The sequence below is a fragment of the Nerophis ophidion genome, linkage group LG10 (genome assembly GCF_033978795.1).
Source record: "Nerophis ophidion isolate RoL-2023_Sa linkage group LG10, RoL_Noph_v1.0, whole genome shotgun sequence".
Classification (NCBI taxonomy): domain Eukaryota; kingdom Metazoa; phylum Chordata; class Actinopteri; order Syngnathiformes; family Syngnathidae; genus Nerophis; species Nerophis ophidion.
The window spans coordinates 72,033,267-72,046,079 of NC_084620.1; the positions used below are offsets into that span (position 1 = coordinate 72,033,267).

General features: G+C 38.6%; 1 protein-coding gene across 8 annotated transcripts in view; it reads left to right on the forward strand.

Moving 5' to 3' along the window:
* Positions 1–10,300, forward strand: part of cep83 (centrosomal protein 83) — a 31,566-nt gene extending 21,266 nt beyond the window's left edge. For 6 of the 8 annotated variants that reach the window (XM_061914604.1, XM_061914605.1, XM_061914607.1 and 3 more), the window contains 7 exons: positions 2,077–2,208; positions 4,437–4,688; positions 4,757–4,888; positions 9,485–9,599; positions 9,663–9,807; positions 9,871–10,020; positions 10,150–10,300. In XM_061914604.1, the coding sequence (XP_061770588.1) occupies positions 2,077–2,208; positions 4,437–4,688; positions 4,757–4,888; positions 9,485–9,599; positions 9,663–9,807; positions 9,871–10,020; positions 10,150–10,285 (1,062 nt within the window). In that variant the 3' untranslated portion in view covers positions 10,286–10,300. Of the gene's footprint in view, positions 1–2,076; positions 2,209–4,436; positions 4,689–4,756; positions 4,889–9,484; positions 9,600–9,662; positions 9,808–9,870; positions 10,021–10,149 lie in introns of those variants that run through there. The other 2 variants (XM_061914606.1, XM_061914611.1) reach the window with 2 other exon arrangements.
* The last annotated feature ends 2,513 nt before the right edge of the window (positions 10,301–12,813 follow it).

Consider the following 12,813-nt stretch of genomic DNA (forward strand, 5'->3'; position numbering starts at 1 on the left):
CATACAACATGATACATCACACGTGCATGCATGCATGATGCATCACACATGCATGCATGCATACAACGTGATGCATCACACATGCATGCATGCATACAACGTGATACATCACACATGCATGCATGCATACAACATGATACATCACACATGCATGCATACAACGCGATAAATCACACATGCATGCATACAACATGATACATCACACATGCATGCATACAACATGATACATCACACATGCATGCATGCATGATGCATCACACATGCATGCATACAACATGATACATCACACATGCATGCATGCATACAACGTGATGCATCACACATGCATGCATACAACATGATACATCACAAGCATGCATACAACGTGATGCATCACACATGCATGCATACAACATGATACATCACACATGCATGCATACAACATGATACATCACACATGCATGCATACAACATGATACACCACACATGCATGCATACATGATACATCACACATGCATGCATGCATACAACATGATACATCACACATGCATGCATACAACATGATACATCACACGTGCATGCATAAGACATGGTACATCACACATGCATGCATACAACATGATACATCACACACGCATGCATACAACATGATACATCACACACGCATGCATACAACATGATACATCACACATGCATGCATACAACATGATACATCACACATGCATGCATGCAACATGATACATCACACATGCATGCATACAACATGATACATCACACATGCATGCATACAACATGATACATCACACATGCATGCATGCAACATGATACATCACACATGCATGCATGCAACATGATACATCACAAAAAAAGTAGAAAGAAACAGAGCTTATTTAATCCTACCCCTTTTCCTTTACGTAACAGTTGCTAACACTTTTGTTCACTTCCTGTTCTCAATGTATTTATTCACAATATACTCCATCAGTAACAACAATAAAAATAAATAATGATAATTGGTGAAGTAAGTTATATTTCATACGGTGAAATAAACAGGATGTAGAAAATGAATGGATGCATAAAATAAATTCAGAATGTTTATCATGGTTCTTCTTTGTATTTTGTAAAGACATTAGGTTTGAAGAGTTTGTTGAAGTGGATCATATTAGTACATTGTTTATTCATCCATTCCATCATTTAATGCCACATACTGATATACTGAAGGTCTGAAGTGTTGTACGTGCGCCCAAATATTTAGAGTTACATATATATTTATCCTCTTTTGTTGAGAAGAATTGTTGTACATTCTTGGCTAGCAGGTTTTATAGTTTGCTTTGTACATCATTTTTAATGTTTACAAATTCACTATGTTCCGGAATTTCACTAGTTTGGATTGAATAAGTAAAGGCTTTGTATGTTCTCTATATCCAACATGATGTATTAGTAGAACTGATCTTTTTGTAACACCGTTAATGAATGAAGTGTACTTCTGTACTTATTTCTACACAATAAGTCAGATACAGTAGGGCCAAAAAGTATTTAGTCAGCCAGCGATTGTGCAAGTTCTCCCACTTCAAATGATGACAGAGGTCTGTCATTTTCATCATAGGTACACTTCAACTGGGAGAGACAGAATGTGGAAAAAAAATCCAGGAATTCACATTGTAGGAATTTTAAAGAATTTATTTGTAAGTGATGGTGGAAAATAAGTATTTGGTCAACCATTCAAAGCTCTCACTGATGGAAGGAGGTTTTGGCTCCAAATCTCAGGATACATGGCCCCATTCATTCTTTCCTTAACACGGATCAATCGTCCTGTCCCCTTAGCAGAAAAACAGCCCCAAAGCATGATGTTTCCACCCCCATGCTTCACAGTAGAAATGGTGTTCTTGGGATGTAACTCAGTATTCTTCTTCCTCCAAACACCACCAGTTGAGTTTATACCAAAAAGTTATATTTTGGTTTCATCTGACCACATGACATTCTCCCAATCCTCTGCTGTATCATCCATGTATCCATTTTGGATACATGGATGATACAGCTGGTGCATTCATCAGCACCAGCAGTCAAATGTTGTCTACCTTTCTTTGTGTTGGTGTGTAGGAGGCAGAGAAGTACCGCACAGAATTCAACAAGCTGCGCTATGGATACACGCTACTTAACGCCCAGTTCCAACACCAGACGGAGGAAAGCACTCGTGTGCTGGAGGAGCAGAAGCTACGCTATGAGGCGGAGGTGAGTGGCCTGCTGTTCATCACATAACTACCCTCCTTTACCGACCATAGGGCGCACCATTATATTTATACATTATATATATATATATATATATGTATGTATATATATATATATATATATATATATATATATATATATGTATATGTGTATATATATATATATATATATATATATATATATATATATATATATATATGTAAATATATATATATATATATAAGCTTGGGTTTGGTACGTACCTCGGTTTAGAGGTCACAGTTCAGTTCATTTTTGGTACAGTAAGAAAACAACAAAATATAAATTTTTTGGTTATTTATTTACCAAATTTGTAAACAATGGCTTTATCCTTTTAACATTGGGAACACTATTATAATTCTGCCCACGTTAATCCACATTAAACTGTCTCAAGTTGTTGCTGTGATTAAATAAAATGAAAAAACCTTTCTTCTACATATAAAAAGTGCAACATTAAACAGTTTCCATTGAAACTGTTTAATGTCAACTCATCATGCTTAATTTATTACAGCATTTGGTAAGCCTGTAAGTTGACTTTTATTATGTAAATGTTGTATTTCTATCAACATGTGCTATATAAAACTAGGCTGCTACATTACTAATGATTCATGTAACTATAGCTGCAAAAAATAGTAAAATAGAAATAGGAGAGACTATTCATCCCTAAACACAATGGAGCTCAATGAAATAACAGACAGACAGGGCTTAGCTGCCCCTAACACACACACACACACACACACACGGCTGCTGCCCCTAACACGCACGCACGCACTCACACACAAACACATACAGCAAAATGAGCTAACGTTACGCTAAAAGCTAATTAGCCTTCACCTCAAGCCTATACTGTGAGCTAGCTGAGCTGCAGTTTAAGTTTCTAGAAGGTCAATGGGCTCATAGTGATGTTTGTAATAGTTGTGACTGGGAAGTGATTAGTATAATTTGGGTAGAGTCCGCTCCTCCCCTGCTAAACGAATATCTGCTCGACGCTAAAGCATGGACTACATCGCTCTGAATACGCACTGCTGATTGGCTTTGTATGTAACCAATCAGATGGTTGTGTGGGCGGGACAATCCTGGGTGTTCACTGCTGAGACAGAGGCAGAAAGCAGAGCAGCTTGTGAAGACTTCTGCTTCCAAACTCGTTCGGTACGCCCGCGTGCCGAACCGAAACCACCGTACCGAAACGGTTCAATACAAATACACGTACCGTTACACCCCTAATTTTTTCACATATTAGCTGCACCGGACTAAAAGCTGCATATATATATATATATATATATATATATATATATATATATATATATATATATATATATATATATATATAATGTGTGTGTGTGTATATGTATGTATATATACGTGTATGTATATATGAAGATCCTCTTCCCAGTCTGGTGCAGGTCTACAATTCTTTTCCTGGTGCCCTTTGACGGCTCTTTGGTCTTGGCCATAGTGGAGTTTGGAGTCTGACTGTTTGGTCTTGGCCATAGTGGAGTTTGGAGTCTGACTGTTTGAGGCTGTGGACAGGTGTCTTTTATACAGATAACGAGTTCAAACAAGTGCCATTAACACATTTTTATACCGCTTATTCCCTTTGGGGTCACGGGGGCGCTGGTGCCAATCCCAGCTACAAATGGGCGGAAGGCGGGGTACACCCTGGACAAGTCGCCACCTCATCACAGGGCTAAGAATTGTTGTAGTTATATTGTAAAACTTACAAATGTGATGAATGAAGAATCCATACGGGGAGACATGCTATGGATGACTGGAGTCCACTTCTACTTCCTGTTGAAAGTTCAGTGTAAGCAGAAGGGCGGTACTTCACCTGCAGTCAACTATATATATATAGCCCTTTTCTGTGGTGACTCAAAGCGCTTTACACAGCGAAAGCCACCATCTCAGTTCCATTTAAAGCAGTGTTGCTGGCACTGGGAGCGGCTGGGTAATGTGTCTTGCCCAAGGACACAAGTTGGAACCTTCTACCAACCGAGCTACGCCGCCCCGAGCAGCAAACTCCTCAAAAGATGGCGCCGTAGCACAAACAAGTGAACACACTTTTAAAGTGTGTTCACTTGTTTTCTGCTTTATGACCGTCAGCCAAGAAAAAGCCATAAATATTAGCTGCTGCGCTTTATAAGCCGCAGGGTTTATAGCGTAGGAAAAAGTAGCAGTCACGGTAATAATAGCTTGTATTTTCTCTTCCTCGGTAGATCTCACATTTGGAGAAGGACAAAGAGAACCTGGTGGCTCAGTACCAGAATTTGGAGCCACTGCAGGAGAGGAAAGAAGTGGAGGTTCTTCTTCGAGAGAAAAGCCAGCTGAGCCTGCGTGTGAAGAGCCTGCAGGCGGAGGTGGTGGAGCTGCAGGCCCTCCATCGCAACTCCGAGCAGCAAGCTGACAATGTTCAACGTCTTCAAAACAGACAGCTGTCAGAATGTCAGGCCGCTATAAACTCTCTGGAGGTGAGACCTCTTCACCCTGCCCCGTCCCCTCCTCTCCCACTTGGTAACCATGCCGACGCCTCACACAGGCGGAGCGCCAGTCCTTGCGTCTGCGACTGGAGCGCTTGGAGAGCGAGCTGGGCGTGGCTAACGAGCAGCACAACCAGCTCACCCGCCAGTCTCACAGAGCTGAGAAACAAGTCACCTGCCTCAGCGACCAGGTACTCGACTTCACAAGTCCAATGTAGACTCTGAAAAACCACAGCGGCAAACTTTCACCTATCAAACATTACAAGTCACTCAAAGTACATCCCGATATGCTAAGCTAGTTACTTGTCTTAGCTTGTGTGGAATAGCACACTCAGCAAATCTCTCATATACCTCATTATTCATCTCATGTTCACACTCATTATTCATCTCATGTTCACACTCATTATTCATCTCATGTTCACACTCATTATTCATCTCATGTTCACACTCATTATTCATCTCATGTTCACACTCATTATTCATCTCATGTTCACACTCATTATTCATCATGTTCACACTCATTATTCACCTCATGTTCACACTCATTATTCATCTCATGTTCACACTCATTATTCACCTCATGTTCACACTCATTATTCATCTCATGTTCACACTCATTATTCATCTCATGTTCACACTCATTATTCATCTCATGTTCACACTCATTATTCATCTCATGTTCACACTCATTATTCATCTCATGTTCACACTCATTATTCACCGTGTCACACCCCTGCTTTAAAAGTCAATTGCACTCTTTAGGGAATTTTGTCACAATCTTTAGGACAAGAACACTTTACTATTATGAGTGCTAATGGCGAGGAACTACTTTTAATTATGTCGTAATCACGGACAGCTAACTAGCTTATACTTCAGACAGGGAAAAAAGAAGCTTGGTCCGTTTTTTTTTAGTAGTTTTTTACATGCGTGAGTATTATGATTAGTTCTTCTTCCATCAGTCTTTGTCCCATTAAGAGCAGACATTGTACAGTAAGTAATTGTGTCTTATGTTCTTGTTTAGCACTTAGCAATACTGCTACATGATGCTTAGAGTTTGACTAAAGATGCATATGTTTAGCACACAACTTCTAAAACGTGTAGATCATTCTCCTTATATTTGGGCTTAAAGATAGAAGTTTCTGGATCATCATTTGTCCCAAAGTAGTCTTTGTTGTCTCTCATCAAGTCTGCCATTATTAGTAGTCTTGTTGTTGCATATATACTCACATCATGTATATATTACATGTTATTATGAATGTTACTACATGACATATATACTTACATCATGTATATATTACATGTTATTATGAATGTTACCAGATACTACATATATACTTACATCATGTATATATTACATGTTATTATGAATGTTACTACATGACATATATACTTACATCATGTATATATTACATGTTATTATGAATGTTACCAGATACTACATATATACTTACATCATGTATATATTACATGTTATTATGAATGTTACTACATGACATATATACTCACATCATGTATATATTACATGTTATTATGAATGTTACTAGATACTACATATATACTTACATCATGTATATATTACATGTTATTATGAATGTTACTACATGACATATATACTTACATCATGTATATATTACATGTTATTATGAATGTTACTACATGACATATATACTTACATCATGTATACATTACATGTTATTATGAATGTTACTAGATACTACATATATACTTACATCATGTATATATTACATGTTATTATGAATGTTACTACATGACATATATACTTACATCATGTATATATTACATGTTATTATGAATGTTACTAGATACTACATATATACTTACATCATGTATATATTACATGTTATTACGAATGTTACTACATGACATATATACTTAAATAATGTATATATTACATGTTATTATGAATGTTACTAGATACTACATATATACTTACATCATGTATATATTACATGTTATAATGAATGTTACCAGATACTACATATATACTTACATCATGTATATATTACATGTTATTATGAATGTTACTACATGACATATATACTTACATCATGTATATATTACATATTATTATGAATGTTACTACATGACATATATACTTACATCAGGTATATATTACATGTTATTATGAATGTTACTACATGACATATATACTTACATCATGTATATATTACATGTTCTTATGAATGTTACTACATGACATATATACTTACATCATGTATATATTACATGTTATTATGAATGTTACTACATGACATATATACTTACATCATGTATATATTACATGTTATTATGAATGTTACCAGATACTACATATATACTTACATCATGTATATATTACATGTTATTATGAATGTTACTACATGACATATATACTTACATCATGTATATATTACATGTTATTATGAATGTTACCAGATACTACATATATACTTACATCATGTATATATTACATGTTATTATGAATGTTACTACATGACATATATACTCACATCATGTATATATTACATGTTATTATGAATGTTACTAGATACTACATATATACTTACATCATGTATATATTACATGTTATTATGAATGTTACTACATGACATATATACTTACATCATGTATATATTACATGTTATTATGAATGTTACTACATGACATATATACTTACATCATGTATACATTACATGTTATTATGAATGTTACTAGATACTACATATATACTTACATCATGTATATATTACATGTTATTATGAATGTTACTACATGACATATATACTTACATCATGTATATATTACATGTTATTATGAATGTTACTAGATACTACATATATACTTACATCATGTATATATTACATGTTATTATGAATGTTACTACATGACATATATACTTACATCATGTATATATTACATGTTATTATGAATGTTACTAGATACTACATATATACTTACATCATGTATATATTACATGTTATTATGAATGTTACAATATGACATATATACTTAAATCATGTATATATTACATGTTATTATGAATGTTACTAGATACTACATATATACTTACATCATGTATATATTACATGTTATTATGAATGTTACTAGATACTACGTATATACTTACATCATGTATATATTACATGTTATTATGAATGTTACTAGATACTACATATATACTTACATCATGTATATATTACATGTTATTATGAATGTCACTACATGACATATATACTTACATCATGTATAAAAAAAATAATTGATGGAGCTGACTATTGCTGGTGTTTATGATTTAGAAAGTATAAAGAAAAAAGTTGTTCTTGTTTTTTAATTTAGATTTTGAATGATAGGCCAAATTGCCAAAAAGTGTAGTTCCCCCTTAAAGGTAAGATACCTTATTAAAAGTACAGGTAAACCTTTCAAAATGACTGGGTAGAAATGAAAGGAAGGCCAAATGTGGTTCTTTTGAGGGCAAAGTGTTGGAATGTGTCCCACAAGAAGTCAAGCTGTTGGTGAAGTGCCCCCTCTGCTGGTCGCTGCCTGAACTACAACGCCTTCATGCTTCCATCGCCAGGGAACTCTTCTTATTCCGCCAGCACTGCTGTGTGTCCTCAAAGTAAAACAATCTGTTCCATCCTCATCTAACACCAGAATGTTTTGTTTTGCGACTGTTTTTTTCTGTCTGGCACTCATGGAGGGCGGACGCTCCCCTTTCCTCTCCCTTATCTCTCCTGCTTGCTTCTTTCTTTTGTCTTCTCTTAACTTTCTTCTTGCCTCTTTTTCCACTGCTCTCCAAATCTAAACATTGGAACTATTTAAATGGCCTCAACAAAATTGACAAGAACTTGGGTGGGGGATCCTGCTGTCGTGAGGAAGCGGTTGTTGCTGGACACACCACGGACTCTTGGGAGAAGAAGCAGGGCCGCGTGCCTGGCGACCCTTTTCTGTCCAGGACGTGAAGATGTCCACCTATTGGGAATGATGACAACAGGACATCTGCTGATTGAGAGTAAGCGTTGCTCTGGTTTGTCCACAAATTGGAAGTTGCTGGCAGTCTCCAAAGTACCCAAAAGCTGCCACAAATGATTGGAGGATGCGGGAAGAACTGTGGATTACATCAGACTGTCTACCTCGCTGTTTTTGAGGACCAGTCATAGACAATTTAGAGTGAAAAGCAATTTTTATTTACACTCTCATAGAAATCATTCTAACTTAGATTTTTTCCCTGGCTTCGAGACTCTCCTGAAGGTCACTGCAGCAAAGACACAACAAACTCCCTTCTTGTCTTTCATGGACACACACCTGTTGTTGTTGACTATGGACTAGCGACTTCATAACACATCAAGGCCGCGGAACAGAGACACACTGTGGATTTACACACACACACATCCACAAAAAAATATACGCCACACACACCCCCCACCCAACGCCCTCAACGCAAATCCCATGGGGGTGATGAATGGATGGTCAGCGCCTGAGAGCTGCGACCTACCAACATGACCTTGAACTACCTTCCCACTGTTGCTAGACGTCTCGAGGTGTATGTTGTAATACGTATATGTGCTTTGCTTCACAGTTTTTTTCCCACTCCAGACTGGGCCCCATTAGGAGCCCAGTCTAGATTGTATTTTTTTTACTCATCCTTCCCTAGCGTTGACCTTTTTCCCATCTTTTACGGGGCGCCTTATTCAGCGTTCTTGTTCTGTAACCCGGTACACTGTTTGTTTGTCTAATCCTGAACAGGTTTGTGCTGAAAACAAAGTTTTAAAGACCTATCCTATCCTCAGATTGAAAGCCTGAAGCATTCCCATAAGATGGAGGTGGCCAGCATCAAACTGGAGTGTACCCGCTCGAAAGGAGAGGTGGAGAGGGCGAGAGACACCCTGAAGGGGCAACTTGATGGTAGAGTCTTGTCATGTGAGGAGGTGAGCAGCAGCAGCAGCAGCTTGATGTGTCCTGTGTCAGCTGTGCAGACGGACGTGGAGGTGCTGAAGGGGGCGCTACAGCGACAGAAGGAGCTTGTTGTGGAAAAAGAGAGGGAGCTGGTCAGGAAGGTGCAGTCGGCACGGGATGAAGAAATCTACAAAACCACCCTCTTGCACCAAGAAAAGTAACCAAGTCAAAAAAAAAAAATGCAAGTTTGAATGTGAACTAAAGGTCTTTTTCTGGCTAGGCTGGAGTTGGAGCACCGCCTTGCAGAGTTGGAGCAGCAGGTGGCGCTGCAGGAAACCACAGAGCAGGCCCAGAAAGAGGAATGGGAGGAGCAACTTTGCATCGCTCAAAAAGGGGAGGAGTCTGTGCGCAAAGAACTGCAGACACTCAAGTTGGTGATTTTGGTGATCGAAAAAACTCAATAAAACTCATTGCTTTTATTTTAAATGTTACTTTCATTAATAAAGACATAATAATAATAATAATAATAATAATAATAAAGACATCTTGTGCCCGTCAGAAGCAGATTGAAGCTGCAAAGCTGTCAGCTGCAGGAACTGCAGGGACAAACCTCGCTGATGACACACCTGGAGCAGGTGACACATGCACACCTCAAGTCCATGCTGGTCTTGTTAGGTCAACTAGTCAACACATGAGTTAGGTTGTTAGCAGACTAGTGTGGTCAACTAGTCAACACATGAGTTAGGTTGTTAGCAGACTAGTGTGGTCAACTAGTCAACACATGAGTTAGGTTGTTAGCAGACTAGTGTGGTCAACTAGTCAACACATGAGTTAGGTTGTTAGCAGACTAGTGTGGTCAACTAGTCAACACATGAGTTAGGTTGTTAGCAGACTAGTGTGGTCAACTAGTCAACACATGAGTTAGGTTGTTAGCAGACTAGTGTGGTCAACTAGTCAACACATGAGTTAGGTTGTTAGCAGACTAGTGTGGTCAACTAGTCAACACATGAGTTAGGTTGTTAGCAGACTAGTGTGGTCAACTAGTCAACACATGAGTTAGGTTGTTAGCAGACTAGTGTGGTCAACTAGTCAACACATGAGTTAGGTTGTTAGCAGACTTGTGTGGTCAACTAGTCAACACATGAGTTAGGTTGTTAGCAGACTAGTGTGGTCAACTAGTCAACACATGAGTTAGGTTGTTAGCAGACTAGTGTGGTCAACTAGTCAACACATGAGTTAGGTTGTTAGCAGACTAGTGTGGTCAACTAGTCAACACATGAGTTAGGTTGTTAGCAGACTAGTGTGGTCAACTAGTCAACACACGAGTTAGGTTGTTAGCAGACTAGTGTGGTCAACTAGTCAACACACGAGTTAGGTTGTTAGCAGACTAGTGTGGTCAACTAGTCAACACACGAGTTAGGTTGTTAGCAGACTAGTGTGGTCAACTAGTCAACACATGAGTTAGGTTGTTAGCAGACTAGTGTGGTCAACTAGTCAACACATGAGTTAGGTTGTTAGCAGACTAGTGTGGTCAACTAGTCAACACATGAGTTAGGTTGTTAGCAGACTAGTGTGGTCAACTAGTCAACACATGAGTTAGGTTGTTAGCAGACTAGTGTGGTCAACTAGTCAACACACGAGTTAGGTTGTTAGCAGACTAGTGTGGTCAACTAGTCAACACGAGTTAGGTTGTTAGCAGACTAGTGTGGTCAACTAGTCAACACATGAGTTAGGTTGTTAGCAGACTAGTGTGGTCAACTAGTCAACACATGAGTTAGGTTGTTAGCAGACTAGTGTGGTCAACTAGTCAACACATGAGTTAGGTTGTTAGCAGACTAGTGTGGTCAACTAGTCAACACACGAGTTAGGTTGTTAGCAGACTAGTGTGGTCAACTAGTCAACACACGAGTTAGGTTGTTAGCAGACTAGTGTGGTCAACTAGTCAACACATGAGTTAGGTTGTTAGCAGACTAGTGTGGTCAACTAGTCAACACATGAGTTAGGTTGTTAGCAGACTAGTGTGGTCAACTAGTCAACACATGAGTTAGGTTGTTAGCAGACTAGTGTGGTCAACTAGTCAACACATGAGTTAGGTTGTTAGCAGACTAGTGTGGTCAACTAGTCAACACACGAGTTAGGTTGTTAGCAGACTAGTGTGGTCAACTAGTCAACACATGAGTTAGGTTGTTAGCAGACTAGTGTGGTCAACTAGTCAACACATGAGTTAGGTTGTTAGCAGACTAGTGTGGTCAACTAGTCAACACATGAGTTAGGTTGTTAGCAGACTAGTGTGGTCAACTAGTCAACACATGAGTTAGGTTGTTAGCAGACTAGTGTGGTTAGCAGACTAGTGTGGTCAACTAGTCAACACATGAGTTAGGTTGTTAGCAGACTAGTGTGGTCAACTAGTCAACACATGAGTTAGGTTGTTAGCAGACTAGTGTGGTCAACTAGTCAACACACGAGTTAGGTTGTTAGCAGACTAGTGTGGTCAACTAGTCAACACACGAGTTAGGTTGTTAGCAGACTAGTGTGGTCAACTAGTCAACACATGAGTTAGGTTGTTAGCAGACTAGTGTGGTCAACTAGTCAACACATGAGTTAGGTTGTTAGCAGACTAGTGTGGTCAACTAGTCAACACACGAGTTAGGTTGTTAGCAGACTAGTGTGGTCAACTAGTCAACACACGAGTTAGGTTGTTAGCAGACTAGTGTGGTCAACTAGTCAACACACGAGTTAGGTTGTTAGCAGACTAGTGTGGTCAACTAGTCAACACGCGAGTTAGGTTGTTAGCAGACTAGTGTGGTCAACTAGTCAACACGCGAGTTAGGTTGTTAGCAGACTAGTGTGGTCAACTAGTCAACACACGAGTTAGGTTGTTAGCAGACTAGTGTGGTCAACTAGTCAACACGTGAGTTAGGTTGTTAGCAGACTAGTGTGGTCAACTAGTCAACACATGAGTTAGGTTGTTAGCAGACTAGTGTGGTCAACTAGTCAACACATGAGTTAGGTTGTTAGCAGACTTGTGTGGTCAACTAGTCAACACATGAGTTAGGTTGTTAGCAGACTAGTGTGGTCAACTAGTCAACACATGAGTTAGGTTGTTAGCAGACTAGTGTGGTCAACTAGTCAACACATGAGTTAGGTTGTTAGCAGACTAGTGTGGTCAACTAGTCAACACACGAGTTAGGTTGTTAGCAGACTAGTGTGGTCACTAGTCAAC